A 21,274-nucleotide genomic window follows, 5' to 3' on the forward strand; every position below is an offset into this window, starting at 1 on the left:
GCGGGGCCGGAGAATTTGCATTTCTTTCTTTTTTTTTTTTTTTAAAGATTTTATTTATTTATTTGAGAGAGAAAGAATGAGAGAGAGCATGAGAGGGGAGAGGGTCAGAGGGAGAAGCAGACTCCCCACTGAGCGGGGAGCCCGATGCGGGACTCGATCCTGGGACTCCAGGATCATGACCTCAGCTGAAGGCAGTTGCTTAACCAACTGAGCCACCCAGGCGCCCAAGAATTCGCATTTCTAACACGTTCCCAGGTGATGCTGCTACTGCTGGTCCAGGGAACCCACTTTGAGAATGTCTGTCTACCTTAGAGACTCTCACAGCCTTGCCAGTACCTAAAGCCTTGAAAGGGGTAGGTCAGAAAAAGGAAGGAACTCGGGGCTTCATAGCTGTGCCCTGCCATCTCCTTGGTTTTCCCCAGGCTGGGCCCGGGATCTGGGGCCCTGGACCCTGACAGGTGTCCTTGGGACTGGACATCTGGGTGACTGGCCCGAAGCCCAGAGCTCCTTCTTTTTTCTTTGCAAAGCAGCCCCCTTTGTTTGCCTTCACCTAACCCCCAAACAAACCACAGCGTTGAGAAAGCCAGAGAAGTTACCGACAAATTCAGGCCACATCCTCCCACCCTCTCCCCTGCAGGGCTGATGATTTATGCGGCTCCACACCAGTGAGCATTTCTGGCAGAGTCCTGGGCCTGTGAGATCTGAACAAACACAGGGACAGGTGTGGAGGAGGAGCTGCTTCCGTGAGGATTTCTTGAAGAATCTCAGTCTCTCCCACAGATCAATAAGGAAAAGAGGGCAACCCAACAAAAAGGGGCAAAAGAAGACACTGCACAAACGAAGATAAGAAGACGGCCAATAAGCACATGAGAACGTGTTCCCCATCGTCCACCGTCCGGGAGATACAAATTTAAAATGCGAGCTACTGCAGCAAGCCCACCAGGGTGGCTCGGATGAAAAGGGACGGGCAAGAAGAGCTCAATGGGGCTGCTGGGAGAGCAGAGAGGTACAGTCGCTCTGGAAGATTGCTTGGCAGTATCTCTAGTAGCCTCCCCATGACTCGTTCTGCATTCCTGGCTATACAATCCTACAGCAAATAGGGCTTATGCCCACCACAAACCATGTATAAGAACGTTTTGAGCAGCTTTATTCAAAGTAGCCCCAAACTTGAAACAACCCAAATGTCCACCAACAGGAGAATGGACACGTACGCTGTAGTATATTTAAACAACAGAACTCTCCAGAGCAAGGAAAAAGATTGAACTACTGCTATATGCCTGCACAGAGATGAATCTCATGGTGACGGAGGAAGTCAGACAGAAAAGACTACAGAATGCCTGGGTCCATTCATATGCAGATGTGGACGCAAAACTCATCTTGATTGCTCAAAGGTAAACAGTGGCGACCTTTAGGGTGGGGGGACCACTGAAAGAGAATCTGGGAGCTTTCTGGGGTGATGGAAATGCTCTATGCATTCACCTGAGGGTACACGTTTATAAAAGTTCACTGAAAAAAACCATTTAAGATTCGTGTACTGTACATAAGTTCAACTCACAAAGGAAAGATAAATAAATGTGATTTAATTTCAGTCTGCAGCTCTTTTCTTCCCAACCCTAGGAACTAGGCAGAACAAAGCCTCCAAGGCACCCTCTCTGTCCCCAGCCAGGGCTGTGATTGGATTCCCTTGGGTGGGCACCCTCACTGGCTGGAGACAAGCCTGCATGTGAGCTCTCTGTTCCAGCAGGGAGCAGGGTCCCACACGGGCACTCTGGGCTAATCATTTTGCATCCCACCAAAGCAATACTCTCCAGAAATGTTTTCGGCTGCTCATCACTGGTGGAGGTACCAAAAAGGCAGACTGCTGCTGGAATGGTCAGCCTTTCCCTTTTTGGCCCCAGCAGTTCTGCTCTGGCCCCAAACTTGCTGGCCCCACTCAGCAAGCCAGCAGCCATGCGTGAAACCCGAGCATGTTGGTACTGAGTCCAACAGTGTCCTCCCAAAATTCCTGGCCACCCCACACGTCTCAATAGGACCTTAGTTGGAGACAAGGTCTTCGCAGATGTAATAAGTTAAGATGAGGTCATACTGGATTAGGGTGGGCGCTAATCCAATGACTGCTGTCTAAGAAGAGAAAAGAGACACAGACACACACAAGGAAGAAGGCCATGTGACGACGGAGGCAGAGACTGGAGTCCTGCAAGCAAAAGCCAAGGAACGCCTGAGCCACAGGAAGCTGAGAGAGACGCATGCAACGGACTCCCCTTCAGAGCCCGCAGAAGAAACCGACCCTGTTGACACTTTGATTTTAGACTTCTGGCCTCCAGAACCGTGAGAGAATACATTTCTACGGTTCTGAGCCCCCGAGTTTGTGGAACTGTGATCCAGCGGTCCTAGAAAACCACCATGGCATCCCCTTAAGAAAGCTGTTCCAAAGGGCGCCTGGGTGGCTCAGTTGGTTAAGCAACTGCCTTCGGCTCAGGTCATGATCCTGGAGTCCCTGGATCGAGTCCCGCATCAGGCTCCCTGCTCAGCAAGGAACCTGCTTCTCCCTCTGACCCTCCCCCCTCTCATGTGCTCTCTCTCTCTCGTTCTCTCTGTCTCAAATAAATAAAAAAAAAAAAAAAGAAAGAAAGCCGTTCAATGCCCAGACCCCTGGCTCCTCTTGGCTTCTTAGAGCTCCGACCAGGACCCTACTCGGTTTTCCCAAACATTTCTTCCAACCAGACGTGCTCTGTAAACACAATTCTCAACATCTTGTTATGTTCCCCCCCAAAAGGCTCTAGTGCCTTTAGCGCCCAGGGTGGTTGCTGTACTGAGCCTCTCTTCTGGGGGGCCCAGAGCCAGATTTGCGGGAGCACAAGCGGGCAGGCAGCAGGTACTTCCTGTCCGTTATGAGACCCTCCTGGGTGCCAAAGCTCCCAGCTCTGACTCTCACACCCCCAGGACTGCCTCAGTAAGCCCAGGAACCACCAGCACCGAATGGGATCCAGCAGGTGCAAGCACGCTGCCCTGCGGCCCTCCCTCCAAAGGCCCTCAGATGAAGAGGCCAAGCCCGGGCTGGGGCCCTGTCCTCCGCCCCAGCCGACAGCGAGCCAGGGTGCGAGGCCACTCACTGGGTCCTTATTCTCTTGGTCTGTCCTGGTCTCCCTGATGTCCCCATTGTAGGTGGCGGTCCGTTGATCCTCGGCCGCGCTCCGCTGCTGCCACAGTATGGCCTCTCCCTCGTACTCTTTCCTGTACAGGTTGGTCCTGTCCGACAGGCTGGCTCGACGCACCACCTTCCTGAGGGGAGAGAGGAGCTGCTGGTGGGCTGCGCCCAAGCCCCACAGGCAGGAGCGCCCCGGGGGACCGCGGCCGGCCTGCCCTGACTCACCCACGGCTCCCCGCACTGGACGTTCTCCGGCTCAAGGATGACTTGTGTCTCAGCTGTGACTTCATGATGACGTCATGCTTGTGTTTGAGCTCCAACAGCAGGACTTTGAACTCCTCCTCCTCACACAGGTCTGAAGGGGTAGAGGAGGCTGTTGTGGGGAGCAGTGCAGGGGCCTGTGGCCCCCAAGTGCCCTCCAGACCACAGGAGCTGCCACCCCAATGCACTGAAAACTCCCAGCATCTTTTGGGGGCATCCAGGGAGGGAAGTAAACAACACCGGCCTCACTTCCTGGGCTACACCCCAATCCTTAGAGGATAAGAACAGGAAACGCAGGGCCCATACAGTCACAGCTCCTAAGGTTCTCCGCTATGACCAAAAGATCCATCCACCCTCAGTAGTTTCCAACAGGAGTCATCAACTCTCCAGTGATGTAAGAAGTATCAAGAGAAACAAGCAGGTACTTTATGTAGCCCAAGCCAAAACTTGTAGATATCTCGAATCATATATACCTACCCGTTCAATCCACCCAATCCCTCATTCATCTATCCACCTACTCACTCACCCAGCCATCCACCCATAGATCCATCCCCTACCCACCCATCCACGGATTCATCCATCCATCCATCCATCCATCCATCCATCCCCCATCCATCATCCATCCATCCATCCATCCATCCATCCCCCATCCATCCATCCATCCATCCACCCATCCATCCATCCCCCATCCCTCATCCATCCATCCACCCATCCATACATTTATCTATCCATCTATCCAGCTATTCATCTGTACACTAATCTACCCTTCATTAATTTATTCATTCATTCTTCTATCCATCCACACGCCAATCCACCATCTAGCCAACTCTGTATTTACCCAATTATCCCAATATCCATCAAAAAGTTAATGAGTACCTAAGTGTGTACTGGGTTGTATACGGGGCTTACCTATTGGCATCTCATCCATGGATGTCCTAGCACTGAGACTGGCCCCATGGGACACCAATAGCTCTGCCATCTGCATCTGAAACACAGGAAGAAGCCCACATTGCCCCTGGGCTCAAAAAGCCTAGGACGTAGAGAGAGTGCCCCCACGTTTCTCAGGATCTGATGTAAGAGTGATGGGGCAAAGCTGGTTCGCAGGGAAGGCTCTGCACCCTGGAGCCAGGAATCCTGGCAACACAATGGGCTTGACAGCTCCTCCGACCGCCTGGGCCAAGGGATAGGAGAAGAAGGAGTCCGCTGTAAACCTAGAGCTGCCAGGTATCTCTTTTTTTTTTTTTTTTAAGATTTTATTTATTTATTTGACAGAGAGAGAGCACATTAGGCAGAGGGGCAGGCAGATGGAGAGGGAGAAGCAGGCTCTCCGCTGAGCAGGGAGCCCGATGCGGGGCTCGATCCCAGGACTCCAGGATCATGACCCGAGCCGAAGGCAGCCGCTCAACCAACTGAGCCACCCAGGCACCCCAAGCTGCCAGGTATCTAAGGAGGGACTGCAAAAGCTGCAGAGTTTTGTATCTGGGAAACAGAGGGAGAAACGACGCAAATCAGAAATGTGAGGAATTTTCTAATTTGGTAAATTTGATTATCATCTTCTTAGGACACAACTTATCAAATGTTTTTGTGAACTCTCTAGGTCTTTTCCTATCCCGCAAACTAGTTGTAGTCAACACCTTAAGTGGGTCTTGTGAACCAACTGCCAGCCCAAAGGACAGCGGGTGGGTCCTTTGTGCCCTCGCTCACAGCCCCACGGCTGAGAGTTACCTGTCCCCAGAAGGCAGCTGCATGCAGGGGCTCCCAGCCATCCCAGTCCTTCACGTCCACGCGCACCCCGTGGTCCAGGAGGAGCTCAGCTGCCCGCAGGTATCCATTGGCTCCAGCTATGTGCAGCTGAAGAAGAGGGGGAAAGTGAGCCTTCCCTATGGGTGCCAGTCCCACTTTTGGAGATGGGACAGCCCTCTTCCCAACCCAAATCCCAGCTCATTTCTGGGGATGGTAGAATGGAATAGAATGAAGCAGAAATCCAGCCACACTGCAAAGTATTACTGAGGCCACTCTTTATCGTGTGGTTGGTCTGAGAGCCCCTGTGGTTAAGGCAACAGCACTTACTGAGTCCCTACCGTGTGCTGAGCTCTGAGGAACGGGTTTCAGAGGCCCAGTGTGGTCTACAAATTGTCTCCAATGTCTACAAATTCTCTGACATACCTCCCTTAAGAGAGGAAGTTTAATTCCTCTTGCCTTGAATGTGGGCCAGAACAAGTGACTCACTGCTAACAAGTAGGACATTGTGAAGGGGTGGTGTGTGATTTCTGAGGTGAGGTCGTAAGAGGCATCTCTGCTTCTACCTCATGCTCTCTGGGATCAATCACTCTCGGACAAAGCAGCCATCATGTAGTACGGAGAGGCCATAAGGAGGTGAAACACTGAGGCCAGCCCTAACTTGCCAGCCATGTGAGTGCACCATCTTGGAAATGGATCTTCCAGCCCCGGTCAAGTCTTCAGATGACAGCAGCCTCCTGGCAGACCCCCACCAGAGCTACCGAGCTAAGTTGTTCCCAATTCCCTAACCATAGAAACCATCTGAGATAATAAATATCGATCGCTATTTCAAGAGGCTAAATTTTTGGGCTCCTTCGTTACACAATAGGCAATCAGTACATCCAATAGAGGAAAGCCTCGTGCTGAGGCCACAGCTCTTCTACCTGACACCATTCCGGGCCTCTGGTGATGGACACCACCCTGGGGACCTCACTTGTCCCATCTGCTTGATCTCCAGAAAGTACATAAAGCACTTAGCACATGACACACACTCAGTAAGCGATGAACATTCTCAGAGAGCCGTGAGTGATGACGAGGCACGCCGTGGGAATGGATGAAGGAGTAAGGAGATGAGGCAAAGAGAAACCAACTGCCCAGCTGAGGTGGGAGGCAGAGGTGAGAGCCCAAGCAGGCTGGCGGAAGGCTGGCTGGGAGGAGACCAGAGAGTTCCAGGGGGCTGAGGTCTGGGACAACAGAGCTGCAGGCAGTGGGACAGAGAAGGCACGGCCCTAGGAAGCAGCCCTTCAGAACATGGCCCTGTGGCCCGACGCTGCCTCATCCTGGGGTTATGGTTGCTATAAGGTTCTGGCAAACAGAGGCGTTCCTTTACTTTTCAATTTGCAGAAGAAGCCTGGGTGTGATCCGATACAGGCCCACATGAAAATTAGAATAATCATCTGATCTCTAAATGTGTGCTGTTTGCCAGTTGGGGAGATGACAGCCAGCAGGGCCAGCCAGACATTACAAACTGTGCGGCCTCACACTTGGCAGGGAATAAAAAGGCATGACTGGGATCGTGATAGTGTTAGTAATAATAATGACAATGTGAACCCCTAATATCTACTGAGAGTTTAGAGACTCTGTGCTTAGCACCTACTATGCAGAATCCCATTTATTCCTCCCAACAACCTGGTGAGGAAGGGACTGTTAGTAAACCCCACTTTCCTGGGAAGACCTGAGACCTGGTATGGGCCTGGCCAGCCTCAGTCCAAGAGGAGGAAACCCGTGTGTCTAGAGGCCCAGCCACAGACCCAAAGAAGCTCCAGCCAGGATGGGCCTCGCCCTGGGACAGCCTGGTTCTGCCTTCGTACCGCAGTGTTCAGTCTCACTGAATCTTTGAGTGCTGGGCTGAGCAGGGACCCAGTTAATGGGAAAGGGCATGACGCAGAGGGTGGGGCTCAGGAACCAGGTGGGAGGAGCCCAGTTATTACACCTGAGTCACCAGGTCAGGCCTGAGGGGCAGTGAGGGGTCTTGGTACCGCTGAGCCCTACCTAGTAAGCTCAAGATTTTGAGACTCCTGAGTGCTCATGGCCAGCACGGGCCCCAAGCCGAGGCCAAGGCCCAGCCATCGGCGGAGGGCGTACAAGGGCTTCCGAGGCCATGCTCTTGTTTTCAGTTTAGAGCCTCAGAAGCAGACCCTCCCCAATACTGGGCTCCATAGTGCTAGGAGAGCCTATGAAGAGAGGTCAAAATTTCCAATCCCTGACACTGGAGCTGAAAGGATGAGTGGAGCCAATCAGGCAGACCTGAGAGAGAAGTGGGTTCCCTTGTTCTCTGTCTCCATGGTCTAGTGAAGTATGTGGCACACGGGTGTGTGTTGCTTGGATGGATGAATGAACCGATGGATGGATGGATGACTGGGGGTGTCTGGACTCAGAAGTCAAAGAACCCAGGGGAGAGGCTATTGCAGTGAGGTTTGGGGAGGCTGCTGAGGCTAGGCGGAGGGGTGGGAGAGGAGATTCTAAGGCAGGAGAATGGACGGTGCAAAGCAAGGTGGCACGTGGGAGTGGATGGCTGGTGGCTCCAGTCTTTATGTGGGAGACACCACTGGAGGACGACAACATAATGAGCTCGGATGGACACCTGGAACTTGAGGTGAAGGAGGAACTGCGAGAGAGAGCTGGTGGACATCAGGGCTCCTGACCCCCAGCCCCAGCTGAGACTGGCCAGATTCTCAAAGGGGCTGAGCCCTGCTCTGCTAACTCTCCACATTCCGGGGGCAACCCCGGCCCCAAAGCGGGTCTGGAGGAGGTTCAAGGCCACGGACGGGCCCCAACTGTGTCAGCTTAACTTCAACCAGGTGCGGGCCCACTTCAGCCCGAGTTGGTCTGGTACTGAGCCCCCCAGCCCCAACCCGCCTGGCCCGTCTGCTCACCAGTGTGGCGCCCTGGGCATCTATCCAGTCAAGGTCCTGGCCCGCTGCAATCATACAGTGGATGTCTGCAATCATCCGCTGCTCAGGAGCCGCCCGCATCTCGTTGATTTTCTCTTGGGTGATGCCTGTGTAGGAAAGTGAGGACTGAGTCAGCGCCCCGGGCCCAGGCCCCACCCGGGGAGGGGTGGCGGGGCAGATGGGCGAGGCACAGCTCCTACTCCCCAAGGTCTGCCGGGCAAGGGACTAGACAGCCACGCCCATGGGTCACTGTCTCCCAGGCCCAGGGAACACGCAGCCACTAACCGGCCCACTGAACAAGGGCCATTCCTGCCTGGTGCCCTGTAGGCACTACAAGAGTACTAGTTACTGTTACATATTCTGTTCCTCTACACCAGAAATCCCTACCGTCCACCTGAGAGCCTCCAGCCGCTCAAATGGCTGGCTCTGCCTCACGCTGTAGGCCCGGCCGGGATCACCTCCCTTGCTGACCTCCTCTGACCACCTATCTGATCGCGGGCTCTGCTGGTTCCCCTCATCCCAACCATGGCTGTGTTCGCGGAATGGTGCTTCATGAGTTTCCGTTATGGGAATGAATGAATGAATGAATGAGTGAACGATTGAACGAACAAATATATAACTTCTGAATAGCACATCGAGTCCACTGAGGTGGAAGGACCCGGACAGATGTTCTGTAGCCTGAATCGCTGGCTAAAAGTCTAAGTGTTACTGGCAGCTACTAAATAGTATTTAAGGAGGGGAAAGTGACATGTTCTATACAAAGGTCCATTAGATCGAACATTCTGGGACAGAATTTGGGGGACGTCTGTAAACTGGAAAGGAGAAAAAAAAAATTACAACTTCATTCGTGCTAACGTCGAACTGAAATACAGCATTTCCTTCCATGAGGCCGAGAGTCAAATCCACAGAACTAGCAATGCCTGTGGCTTGGTCACCAACAGAAAGTGCATCTACTTTCCTAACGTGTCATCTTGCTGTTTCGTGAATTAATCAAGTTTCTACATAACACGTTTAGGAATATTTTGGTAGCCGTAGTTTAATATCATTGGGTTCCTTTATAATCAATCCTGTGATTGTGACAACCACATTTGAAAACACAGTTCCTGAAGGGGGGCCCAGAGATTCACCAGATTGGTACAAAAACGAAGACGGTCGGGAGAAGACAGACAGGCAGAGCCCGGGTGCTGGGGAACGGAGGGACCCCATCGTGGTTATCACAGCACCCCCGGGGAAGGAACTCAAGGGCAGGGTCCCGGCCGGCCCTCACGCTGCGGCCAAGGGTCTGGATTTGAGCTTTCTGCGGAGACCTCCAGAAATATGTCCGCGTGCTGGTGGGGGTGGGCAGGTCTCTGATTGCTACTTTTGTTTCCTCTCTGAAGCTCATTTGTGAGCTGAAAACAGCCCACAGCTTATTTACCCCGGCCCCTGGCAGCCAGCATGGTGCCTGGCACCGAGCGGGCACCCGCGAATGTTCTTGACTCTTGATTATTTTCCCAAATGGGAATATATCTTTCTTGTGAATGTTTATTGAATTGGATTGTCACAGCTGACGAAGGGGAGACAGGGCCAGCCGAGGCTGCCTGCGTGTGTGGGTGACACGGAGGAGAACAACGCCCCCCTCCTGCCCAGCATGGTTTTCCAAGGGTCCTTTTTTGTCCTCAGCTCGTTAATCACCAGGATAACAATTGTAATGAGGACCCATCCCATTTCCTAGGCGCTGAGCATGAGGTGGGCACGTAGCCAGCTCACTGGCTGGGAATAACCTGTGCCCACGTTAGGGCGTGCCGCCCTGGTCTTACCCTGGTACGCCATGCACGTCTCGATGACATCCAGGGTGGGCTCATCCTCGCAGAGGTCATACGGCATGTTCCCATCCGAGTTGACAGCGAGTAAGTCGGCCCCACTGCAGACAGAGGGTGAGAGTGAGGCCCGGGGAGGTGTGGCTGGGGTTGGTCTGGCTGCCTCTGCCCTCCGGCCTCTCACACGCAGCCCCACTGTGCACCCCAGCGCCCCCAGCCCTTCTTCCTCGCTGGGGTACCCCAGCTAGGACAGCGGCTTCAGGACTCAGCTTCTCCCAGGAAAGCTGTCCCAGCAGACCTCCCCCGGCTTCCTGCTCTGTTGGGCCAGCAGGCAGGCACTTGGGGACAAATGTCAAAGTCCTCCCTGGTGACCATAACACAAATAACACGAATGGCCCTCTATGCATATCATCTTCTTTAATCTTCATACTAGTCCTATCGGGTTGTTCCTGTTGGCTATCTCACTCAAGAGGATACAAAGACTCAGACAAGTTCAGTCCCTTGTCTGAGGTCACACAGTGAGGATGTGGGAGGGTCAAGGCTCAAACCCCCACTCTATTTCAATCTGTATCCCCCTGCAGAAACATCCTCAGCTCTCCCCCACTGTCTCCAAGTCCCAACCCAGAGGCTGACAGGACAGGGGCAGGAGAGAGCCTTGGGGCTCCCCAGCAGAACCTATTTTGGGGGCCAGTGGTTCCCACGTGTGGTCCTGGGCTGCCCTGCAGAATTCCCTGGGCATCCCTGAAATACAGTGCAACTTCCTGGACTCTACTCCAGACCCACTGAAACAATCTCTGGGGGTGGGGCTTGGGAGTGGGTATTCTGAAGCCACGGCCCACATGATTCTGGTACAGATCAGCACCGGGGACCCACTGCACTAGGCTGGCACCACTCCCTTTCCTCTGGGCACCATCACTGATCAGGTGCTCCTGGCAGACTGAGTCACAGCCAGGTTCTCATCAGAGGTGTGGGCATGGACTACCAGTAAGTCCTCAGGCTGAAGGGCCCTGCACTGAGACCTCTCTGTGCTCCCATGTGCCCTTGGGCAAGCTGATCCACCTCTCTGAGCCTCTACAATCACCTCCATCGCCCCCTGCAGCCACCTGATGAGCTCCTGCGGCTTTGCCGAGACCTCTGCCAAAGGTCACCTGCTCTTGGCCACTCTTCCTGACTCCCTGCACTCAGATGCTCTCCGTGGCCTCCCAGGACCGACTCTGTCTCAGCACTAGCACTGAAATGCCCTGGTTTCCTGCCCGGTCCCTTAGGACTTTTGCATCCCTGAGTGCCCAGTGCCCAGCTCAAGTGCCCACCAGTTATTAGATGAATTCAGTCGAACACACTTGAAATGGAATGTTGTCTTTCCTAGGTGTTTACAGAACCTGAGCAAACTAGAAGGAACTCAAGGGCTGGAAAGGCCCATCAGAACGGCACATACAGAAATGGCCTTATTCCTAGGGAAAACATTGCTACCTGGTGCCCCTCAAAGCAGGTTCTGCCCCCAGGGAAAAGCATGTAAATAGCATTTGGGAAACAGGGCCAAGGAAGTATGCTTGCTTTTTTTTTTTTTTTAATAGCAAAAGAAGCCAAAAATGGCAACAAGACATAAAGAGTACTAGCAGAGGAGTTGAGTATAAACTCATGGATTCACAGAGACAGAGAAAAAGAGATATAAAAAAGAGAAGGCTACCCTGATATGAAGCCAGACCAAACCCCTAAGGGAATGAACTCTACAGACCCACATCCCTCATGAACACGGATGCAAAAGTCCTCCACGAAATACCAGCAAACCGAACTCAGTAGCCCATCAAAAGGATTATACACCAAGACCAATGGGGATCATTCCCACAATGCAAGAGTGGTTGCTTTTATGTTATGTGTTAATATTTTGGGGGGAAACAGCACAAAGGGAGAGACAGAATGAAGAGAGACAAAGAGGAATGGGAAAGGCACACAGAGATGAGGAAGGGAGGGGGGGCAGAGGAGGAGAGAGAGACACAGAGACAGAGGTGGAGGGAGGGTGTGGGGAGAGAGACACCAGCTCCCACGAGAGGTAAAGGAAATGGCACCCAAGACGAAAAGGAGAGAGGAGGGAGACCAAAGGCAGAAACAAAACCAACAGAGAACCACCAAAGGCAGGGCGGAGGCCGCCCCGGGGGGAGGGCCACGTACTACTGAACGAGGATTTTCACCAGGTTGATGTGGCCGCAGGTGGCCGCCGCATGCAGGGGCGTCCACAGCTCGTTGTCCTTGGCATTCACGTTGGCACCATGGGAAAGGAGCAGCTTGACAATCTCCTCAAAGTTGTCGATGCAGCACTGTGGGGGTGGTGGTGAGGGGGGACACAGGCAAGGTCAGCTTCCGCAGGGCCCCGGCACCAGTGGGGACACGCCAGCTTCCCCTCAGGAGGCCACGAGAACAGTGGAGCCAAACTGTCTGAGTCTGAATCCAGCTGTATGACTTACATGCCGTGTGACCTTGGGCAAGCCACATAACCCTTCTGAGTCTCGGTTTCCCCACGAGTAAGTTCTTAGTATTCAAGATACAAATATAAGTGAAACGTAAAAAGCATAAGGGCGTGGCAATAAGATGCTTTGCAAGTGTTGGTGAAATGAAAGGAAATTTTGAATGAGGCTTTAAAATCTTCTTCTTTTTTAATTCCTGAAGGCTTTCTTCAAACAAAATTGTATGGACGACTGTAACTTAGAGAACGAATACGTTCAAGGAAGGCTGCTCATGTTGGAGCAGGAGTGGGTGTCGGTGGGATGAGGGGGCTGTTGGGGGAGTCCCTCTTCCTGGCAGCCGCCTCCAAGGTGTGGCCCTAGGTCAGTCTGCTACCTCTCCTGACCCAGGAGCTCTGTTCTTAGGGAAGCCCCAAGTAACCAAGACTCCCCCCAGAGAACCCACCTCCACATCAGGGCTCTGGGGACCCCGATATAGCCCCTAAAGGACACCATGTCTGTGCTCCCGCCTGTCCACATGGAGGTCAGTCCTGGTGAGAGGGAAGGCTCTCTGCAGCCCCCCCAGAGAGACAGAGCTCTGACAGCCATTAGAGCACTCACACTCCAGGGACAGAGGGAGAAAGACTCCAAGGGGACAGAGGGGTCTAAGCCCACAAGCAGAGAGAGGTGAGGACAGAGGAGGAAGACAGGGAGTCATTTTATAGACCAGGGTGGAGAAGCCAGCAGGGGACGAAGCAGGGATCTGGGCTCAGTACTCCCCATCCAGGTAGGGGCTTGGCCCTCATGCAATGCGAGATGTTGCAGAGTCATATTCAGAGGAGCAACATAATCAGACTTATTTTAAATCTTCCCTCTGGGTGCATGTGGAGAACAGACTGCAAGTGAGCACTTTTGGGGGAGGAGAGGGACAGTGAGAATCTATGTTGAAATCATCCAGTTAAGAGATGATGGTGGCTGGGCCTACAGGAGTATCTCTGGGCATAGGGAGAAGTGACTGGATGTCAGCAGAAGGATCAGGGGCACCTTTGGGAACCCACGACCCTGGCTGTGGGGATGGGGTAGGGGGCCATGGTACCTGACCCCATCTCCAGCAGAGCCAGGGCTCAGCACCAGAAGGGCATGTGCGAAAGGAGCAGCTGTTTACAGAGATGATGCCAGAGATCCAGATTCCCTTTCTGGTCCAGCCGGTCTGGGGTTGGCTGGGTCTGAGGGCATCTCTCCAGAAAGGCGGGGTACAGATGACTCAAGGAAGTGTGGAGCTGCCTCAGGTGGTTGAAAGAACCATGCAGTGGCACAGCATGGCCAGCAGAGGGCGCCAAAAATGCCGGCGTGGGGCTGTGGGGACCTGCAAGGGGCCCCAGGCTGTCTGTGGCAGGGAGGTGGGTCTGAGGAGCCCCTGTCCATAGGAGGAGCAGCCCATAGAGAACCCACCTTTAGGGCTGCAGAAAACATGAGGATGGGGTGGCGGGGGAGCTCAGGTTGAAAGGAGAGGGGACGGTGCACCCAGAATTGCAGTTTTGTGAGAGGGATGCCCAGCCTTAAAGGCCCGACCAGGGCAAGGGCTGGGTTTGGGGTGCTTGCTGGGGTGGTCGGTGGTGGAGCGGGCAGGCCTCCTCCCCTACACTCCCCAAGGTGGGAAATGGCACCTGCAGTTGGATGACGCCTCCCGCCCCCTCCCTTCCCACATCGAATCTAGCACCGGGTGGGGATGCCGGCTCCTAAATCCCTGCCCCCAGCCCCACTGCGCTGGTGAGGCCTCACGGTCTCTCCCTGTCTCTCCCCTTCCCACAGCCTCCACCCAGCGAGCACCCTCATCAAACCATCAGTCTCAGTTTACAAACCCCGAAGGCTCCCTGTTGCCTAGAGGAGAAGAGCCACACTCCTTTGCCAGGCGTGTGAAGCTGCTTCTTAATGTGCTCCTCGGTCGGAAGGAGCGGCAGCGACAGTAAGGACAGCCCCCGGCGGCGGAAACAGCCTGTCGCTTCACCAGTAACCACTGTGAGTGCGGTGGAGGGCCACTGGGACCACCTCGCTAACCTTTGGCCACGGACTGCCTCATTCGCTCCTCAGAACAACATTCCGAGCGCTCCAGGGCCCCCATTCGGCTAGCGGCTACTGCCCTGCACGGGGCAGATGCACAGGACAGCCCACCATCCCAGAACATTCTACTGGACGGTGCTGTCCCTGAGCCTCGGTTTCCTGAGCTGTAAAATGGGGTTGATAATATTTCAAAGGGCTGTTGTGAGGATCAACTTACGCTTCACAAAAGTGACTGCACAGACGCGAACAATGTGATGGATTTTAATAACGACAGTGCCATCTCATATTTATGCAGCGTCGGGAGATGCTTGAAGGGCTGTTATGTGTATTCATTTAATCCTCACAACAACCCCGTGTTGTTGTGTGTGCTTGTTATTCTGATTTCACAGATGAGGAAAGTGAAGCACAGAGAGCTTCAGTAAGTTGCCCCAGATCACACAGCTAGAATTAGTGGATGCGGGACGCCCTGTGGACAGGAAAAGCAGCCAAAAGGACACATGGGAAGCCACTGGGCTGATGGCCAGGGGTGGGGCTTGTTCCTGGGGCTCCTGGGTGGGGGCAGCAGCCAGTCGTCGTCCATCCCTTCCTGCCCTCGTGGGCACAGGAAGAGGCTCTCACCAGCTCGGGGGTCTGGCAGCCTGGCCTCCCGCTCGCCAGGTTGCCTACAAGTCCTCCTGCTCAGAAACTTGGGCCAAGGCACAGGGAGGCTTCCCTGTGTTCATTAAGTCAGCATGCACATACTGAGCACCCACTGTATGCCAGCATGGGGAAAGACGCTAGGACATATCAATGAGCAAGAGACATGGGCTCTGCCCTCATGAAGCTGAGTCTGGGCAGAGGGAGGCCAACATCAAATGCTCAGGCTAATGGCTCAAATGGCCACGGAGGGCGTGCTCAGAAGGTAAGGATCTTATAGCACAGCACAGCTCTTGGGCCCTTGCCACCCACTGGGGCTAACCAGGGCACATGCCCACATGCCGTGAGAAATGCGGTGGGGAGGAGCCAGCATGTGGAAGGACCAGAAAAGCCACGTGGCTGGAGCCTCACGGAGAGCCGGGAAGCATGGAGGGCTGGCCAGGGGCCAGGCCTCGAGGAGCCTTGTGGAAAGACACAGAGTGTTTTGAGTAACATGAGACTTTGACCTGAGCATCCCTGCGGCCACTGCGTGAAGGATGAAACAGGGCAGGGCAACTGAATGCTGGGGACCAGCTAGGGAGGCTAGGCCATCGCACTGCCCTGGAAAGGGGGTGTGCTGTGACTGTTCCCAGTTCAAGGCCACAGATCAGGGCGTGTGAGCCGGGGCAGGTCACATGGCCTCCCTGTCAATCCCCTTTCTCACCGGGGTGGAGGGATGCCTTGGTGGGTGTGAATAAACATGCTTCATAAACTTCAAGCTCAAAACAAACTTGCTTTGTTTGTCAAGCCTCTTGCTGGGCAGTGAGGATGCAGTGGACAAAGGTTCCCTGTCCCTGGAGGCCGTGTGTGAGCGCGCGCATGTGCTCACAGGGGCTCCGTGGGCGTGTTTGTAACAGACACATGTCTCTCCCCCAAGTAGAGAAGAACCTTTCAGATGAGGCCGCTGAGGCTTCCTTTCCTTCCCTCCCTCCTCCCTGAGGGTTCTGGGCAGGAAAAAGCAGAGAGGTGGGGTAATTCTTCAGGTGGGGGGCAGGGATCCAGGGACCCCAGCGAGCCTGGCCTTACCTGGTGCAGGGCTGTGAGTCCATCCTCATTGCACAAATCAGGGCTGACCTTATTCTTCAGGAAGTAGCGTACTGCAACAGAGGGGACAGGAGTGAGCATCCCATCATGCACCGGGTGTGCGGTGATGTGAGGGGCCCGGGGAAGACCCCCATTCCCCCAGGTCCTGACGCTAACCATCTTGTTGATTCTTTACAACAGGCATGGGAGGATGAGGAAGCTGCTGTGGGGAAACTAGGAGTGAGTTGGGAAGGGTGGGGAGAAGGCCACCCACTCCACAGGACAAATACCAGGTCAGCACCCTCAGCAGGTGCCGGGGAAAAGACGAGATCTCAGGCGCAGTGGGGGATGGACGCGGGCCCTCAGCTCCATCCTCCTCAGCCCCAGTTCCTGGTGCCACAGCCCTGCGGCATCCTTGGCCTGAGTGTGAACTGAGGTCCACGCAGAGGGGAGTTTGAGGCCTCCACCAGGCTTCTGGCAAGAGGTGAGGTCTCCGGCAGGCTGTGGGTTAGGAGTGGTGGGAGTCTGCAGAGGGTATGGTCAGAGTCTCTGGAGCCGCCCTGTCCTCTGTGGAACCACTTGCACATCTGGCTATTATTATAGCTTTTGAAACTTAAATTCATAAAAATTCAAAAGTCATGGGGGCGCCTGGGTGGCTCAGTCGGTTGGGCGTCTGCCTTCGGCTCAGGTCATGATCCCAGGGTCCTGAGATCGAGTCCCGCATCGGGCTCCCTGCTCGGCGGGAAGCCTGCTTCTCCCTCTCCCACTCCCTCTGCTTGTGTTCCTGCTCTCGCTGTCTCTCTCTCTGTCAATTAAATAAATAAATAAAATCTTAAAAAAAAAAAGATTAAAAAAAAAAATTCAAAAGTCACGTCCTCAGTTGCTCTGGCCACACTTCAACTGCTCAATAGCCACGTGTGGCTACCATACTAGAAAGTGCAGAAAGTTCTATTGGACAGCGCTGGTTTGGGCCATCATAAATGGAAATTAGCCCCATAGCCCGCTGTTAAAGGCCTTCCATGGCTCCCCACTGCTCTGGAAGCAAGGTCCAAAACCCTTACGAAGACATGCAAGGTCCATGTGATGCGATCCCTTCTGAAGGCCTCCATCTTGCACAATCCAGGGGGCACCGTTCACACTGCCGTCTACAAGACCGGCATCTCCTAGGGCAGTGCAGTGCGCAACTTGTTCAGTGGTACACAGCGCTCCTCCCTCCCTACCTACCTCTCCAGTCTCATTTTTAAAACTCCACACATCTTCCACAATGGTCTTTCATCAGGTACAGAGTCACCTTACATCCTCTGGCCTCTGAGCTTTTGCATAGCCTGTTCCCACTGCCTGGAAGCGTCAGTCATCTACCCATGTGTCCATTCATCCATCCACCCATCTACCAGCCAGCCAGCCCCATTCAGGAATCCACCCCTAACACACACGCAGGCACGTACATGCATGCACGCACGCGCACACACCCCCATCTGCCTCACTCCTCAACCTTTAGGTCTCAGCTGAAACTCCCCAGATGACGGCACCCACAGTTCCTATACATCTCATTTATAGCTTTTCACAATGATAATTATATAACTATCTGGGTAATTAGGGGCTTTGGGTCTGTCTGCGGTAGGACACTAAGCCCCAAGGGGGCAGGACAGTGACCTGGCGCTGACTGTCCTTTCCCTAAGGCCTGGCACACGGTAAGTCCTCAGCCACTCTTCCTGGACCCTGACCTCATCAGCAGCCTCTCCAGCTCTGAGCAAACCAGACCACCCCGCCTGTCCTGTGACAGCCCCTGTCACGTGCGGCGCTGCCTACAGGCCCCTCCCAGATGCCCCGGTAGCTGGTCGCCGCCTCAGGGCTGAGTAAGATTTATGGCAAGGCCACTGATCACCGAGGCCCACCCTGCCCATCCGTGGGCTGGGGGGAATGCCCTGGGCCGGGCAGGTGGCCTTTGGGAGAGTAGAAGTGGCCACTGTGTTCCTATTATGTAGGAGGGGTTTGGAGAAGGTTCTGCTCACATGAGGCAAGGGTTCAAATCCCATGGTAGGGGTTGGGGGGGTGGGAGGTGGGGGATGGACCACGCTTCCTGTCCCAGAAGACACTCCTTGAGGGAGAAATTACACACCAGCTGCCAAAAGCGTTTGTGTGCAGTAATTATCAGGGTGTTCTCCGTGCTCCTGGGAGCCCCAGATGTGGAATTACTCCCATGGCGGGCAGTTATCTTCAGCCCAAAGGTGCAACAAATCACCCCCATCTCTACAGAGTACCCGTCGTATGTAGGAGCCAAGGCCCCCTTGTGAGTGCGCTCTGCTCCAGCAGGGAGCCTGGCCCCGGACACCTCACCGGAGCAGAGACCCCGCTGCCTGCACCCAGGGCACGACCAGGCCTTCCTGCCTCCGGTTCTGCAAGGAAAATGATTCCTCCATCCATCGTGTCTTCTTACTGAGCCCGTCCTCTGCACCCAGGTCCGCGCAGACTGCCTTCTCTCCTGGGTCCCCATCTGTAATTACTAACCCCGTGGAAGAGACGGAGGGTCCGGGTCACACACAATCAAGCAGAGCAGGTCGGACGCTCGGACTCTGAAGGCCAGACCGTGGGCCCCCGGGGCTGCTCGGTGCTGCCCCTGAGGCTGGAGCAGGAAGCAGGGCTGCAGGGGCCCTGACACCCGGTGTGGGGAGGAGGGGGACAGCAGTGGCCTCTGCTTCTGCAAGCTTCGGAGCCCCCGGGGCCCCAGCCGGGCCTCCTCCTGCAGACAGATGGGCTCAGCGATCTACACGCTGGACAGAAGAAACACCGCAGGTCCTGGGGGGGCACCGAAGGGTCTTTCGGGGCCGTGTTAAATGTGAGCTTGCCTCCTCCCACTTCCTGTTTAAAACGCTCTCGTGGCTCCACCTTGCTCCAAGAATGAAGTTCACAGTCCTTTCGTGGGGCTGGCCCACTATGGTACACGGGCCGAATCTGGCAGGTAACCTGTGCCTTAGATCACATTGTTCACTGTAACACACCTGTGTTCATTTGTTTACATGTAGCCTGAGACTGCTTTCACCCAACAGCAGAGCCTGTATGACCCACACAGCCTAAAATATTTACTATCTGGCCCTTTATAGGAAAGGTTTGCAGACCCTGGTCTTCAAGGCCCTGCATGGTGGGGTCCCACCTACAGGGTGGCCACCTTGCCCCATTCCAAGGGGGCGTTGCTCTCATCATAGTCTGTGTGAATGCCTTGCCTTGGAGTTGTGCAGTGTGCAGCTTGTTCAGCTGTACCTGGCAGTCGCATCTCCGTACCTCTCCAGGCTCATCTCTTGATTTCCAAGCACCTTGCACAATGGAGGAAGCTGGCTTGGGGGTGTCTCGGGAGTCAGCTAGGGCTCAGGGAGCACAAACACAAGTGGGGCATGCTCTCCCTCTAGCCAGCCGTGTCCACACGTGGTGGCCCACACTTAGGTCAGCTCCCCATTCCCCAAGCCCCGGCTCCCAGGCTCGGCCACTGGTTTGTCAGCGTGAGCCATCTGTTCTTGCACATTTGTTCAGCTAGGGCTGTAAGCAAGTTACTCCTCCTCTCTGTGCCTCAGTGTCCTCATCTGTAAAATGGGGATCACAGCCATGGCTCCTTTGTGGGGTTGCCCTGAGGATTAAGTAAGAAAATACCTGAAAGCTACCACCATCATTTATTTTTTTTAAATACAAATGAAAAACAACCACTAAGCTCCTGCCTGGTCCGGCCAGGTGCTGGGCACTGGGGACGTAACCATCAACATCTTGCATTTCCAAGAACGCTTGCCTTGGCTGCAAAGGACAGGGCCATCTCTCTCTAGAGAGCCCCGAGCACCTGCTGGTTTGAGAACCACAACGTGGTGGTGCCCACTGCCCCCCGTGCAAGCAAGGTCCCACTAAGACGGCAAGGAGGTGGCTCCCACCCTCCTCTCCTACATTCCCGCGGCTGGCACCAACCCTGTCCCTCCGCCCACACCTCCCTGGCAATCTGGCTGGAATCTGAGCCAAGCAGGGCCATCTGCTCCCCTCCATCTCCAGCTGTAACGAGTGAGGCTGAACCGACCCATCTCGGCAGGAAGCGGGTGGAGGCTGCCTCTGCAGGGAGAAATCACTGCTGATAAGCTTGTGGGGTGTGTTTTTTTTTTGTCACCTGACCCCCTGTACGCCGCAGAGCAGAGAGCCTGACCTCGAGCCGCACACTGACAAGCTACCACAGGTGTGGTTCCTGCTCCGGGCCCGCAACGGCCAGAGGCATCTGCCCAGTGGAGGTGGACCTCGGGCAGTCCACGCCAGTCAGGGGCGCTCCAGGGCTGAGCTGCTGCCATCTGGCCATGTGACTTGCACAATCACGTTGGTGGGGTACCCTCCTCTCTCCCCATCTCACCTCCTTTTCCACCCAGCACCCAGCAACGAGGCCCACCTTTCCACTGTCTCTGAGGCACTGCATGATCTAACCTCTGCCCTTTCCCGAATCCCTCAGTGACTGGGTCACTCACGCTGGCTTCTTTCATTTCCCAAGTCAAGATGAAACAAAACAAAAACTGGGCTCCTCCAGGCTTTACACACACAGTTTCCTGTGCCTGGAGCCCTTGTTCTTCTCACTCTTGGGCCAGCAAACTCCTCTTCAAACTTCAGATTCCAGCTGAAATGCTGCCTCCTCTGAGAGGCCTTCCCTGATCACCCCAATCTCAGTCGAGTTGCCCGGGTAGCTCTCTCCCATAGTACCTTGCATTTCTGCATTTCAGATTCACAGTAGCACCTCTCCCAATTTGTAATTACAGGGTGATTAGTTAGTAGATAGTAATTATATCATTCTTTGGTTAGTGTTTTGGGCTCCACGAGGGAGCCTGGCTCCTAGCAGGGGCTCCAGGATTATCTATTGTAGCAAGAGCACCTGAAATCTACTCTCTCAGCAAATTTCTAGTTCTCAATATAGTATTATTATCATTAACCACAGTCACCATGCTGTACATTAGAGTCTATATAACTACAACTTTGAACTCTTTGACCAACATCTCAGGAAAAAAGGTAACTATATAAGAAGATGGGTATGTTAATTAGCTTAACTGTATTCATCATTTCTACATATATATATAAACATCCTGTTATACACCTTAAATATACACAATTTTTATTAAAAAATAAAAATGAACAAAAGCAGTATCTATTGTGTGAATGAACAAAGGAAGGAAGCGAGGGAGGAAGGGA

General features: G+C 54.1%; 1 protein-coding gene across 3 annotated transcripts in view; it reads right to left on the reverse strand.

Moving 5' to 3' along the window:
- The window catches only part of PPP1R16B (protein phosphatase 1 regulatory subunit 16B), a 79,001-nt gene that overhangs the window by 6,209 nt on the left and 51,518 nt on the right, over positions 1-21,274 (reverse strand). The window contains exons 3-10 of one of the 3 annotated variants that reach the window (XM_081832804.1): positions 16,082-16,152; positions 12,051-12,196; positions 9,882-9,985; positions 8,065-8,189; positions 5,135-5,260; positions 4,319-4,394; positions 3,374-3,503; positions 3,114-3,278 (exon numbers count right to left, since the gene is read on the reverse strand). In XM_081832804.1, the coding sequence (XP_081688930.1) occupies positions 3,114-3,278; positions 3,374-3,503; positions 4,319-4,394; positions 5,135-5,260; positions 8,065-8,189; positions 9,882-9,985; positions 12,051-12,196; positions 16,082-16,152 (943 nt within the window). Of the gene's footprint in view, positions 1-3,113; positions 3,283-3,373; positions 3,504-4,318; positions 4,395-5,134; positions 5,261-8,064; positions 8,190-9,881; positions 9,986-12,050; positions 12,197-16,081; positions 16,153-21,274 lie in introns of all 3 variants that reach the window. The other 2 variants (XM_081832802.1, XM_081832803.1) reach the window with 2 other exon arrangements.

This window comes from Leptonychotes weddellii, chromosome 10 (assembly GCF_054177405.1).
Source record: "Leptonychotes weddellii isolate Sample4059 chromosome 10, ASM5417740v2, whole genome shotgun sequence".
Taxonomy (NCBI): Eukaryota; Metazoa; Chordata; class Mammalia; order Carnivora; family Phocidae; genus Leptonychotes; species Leptonychotes weddellii.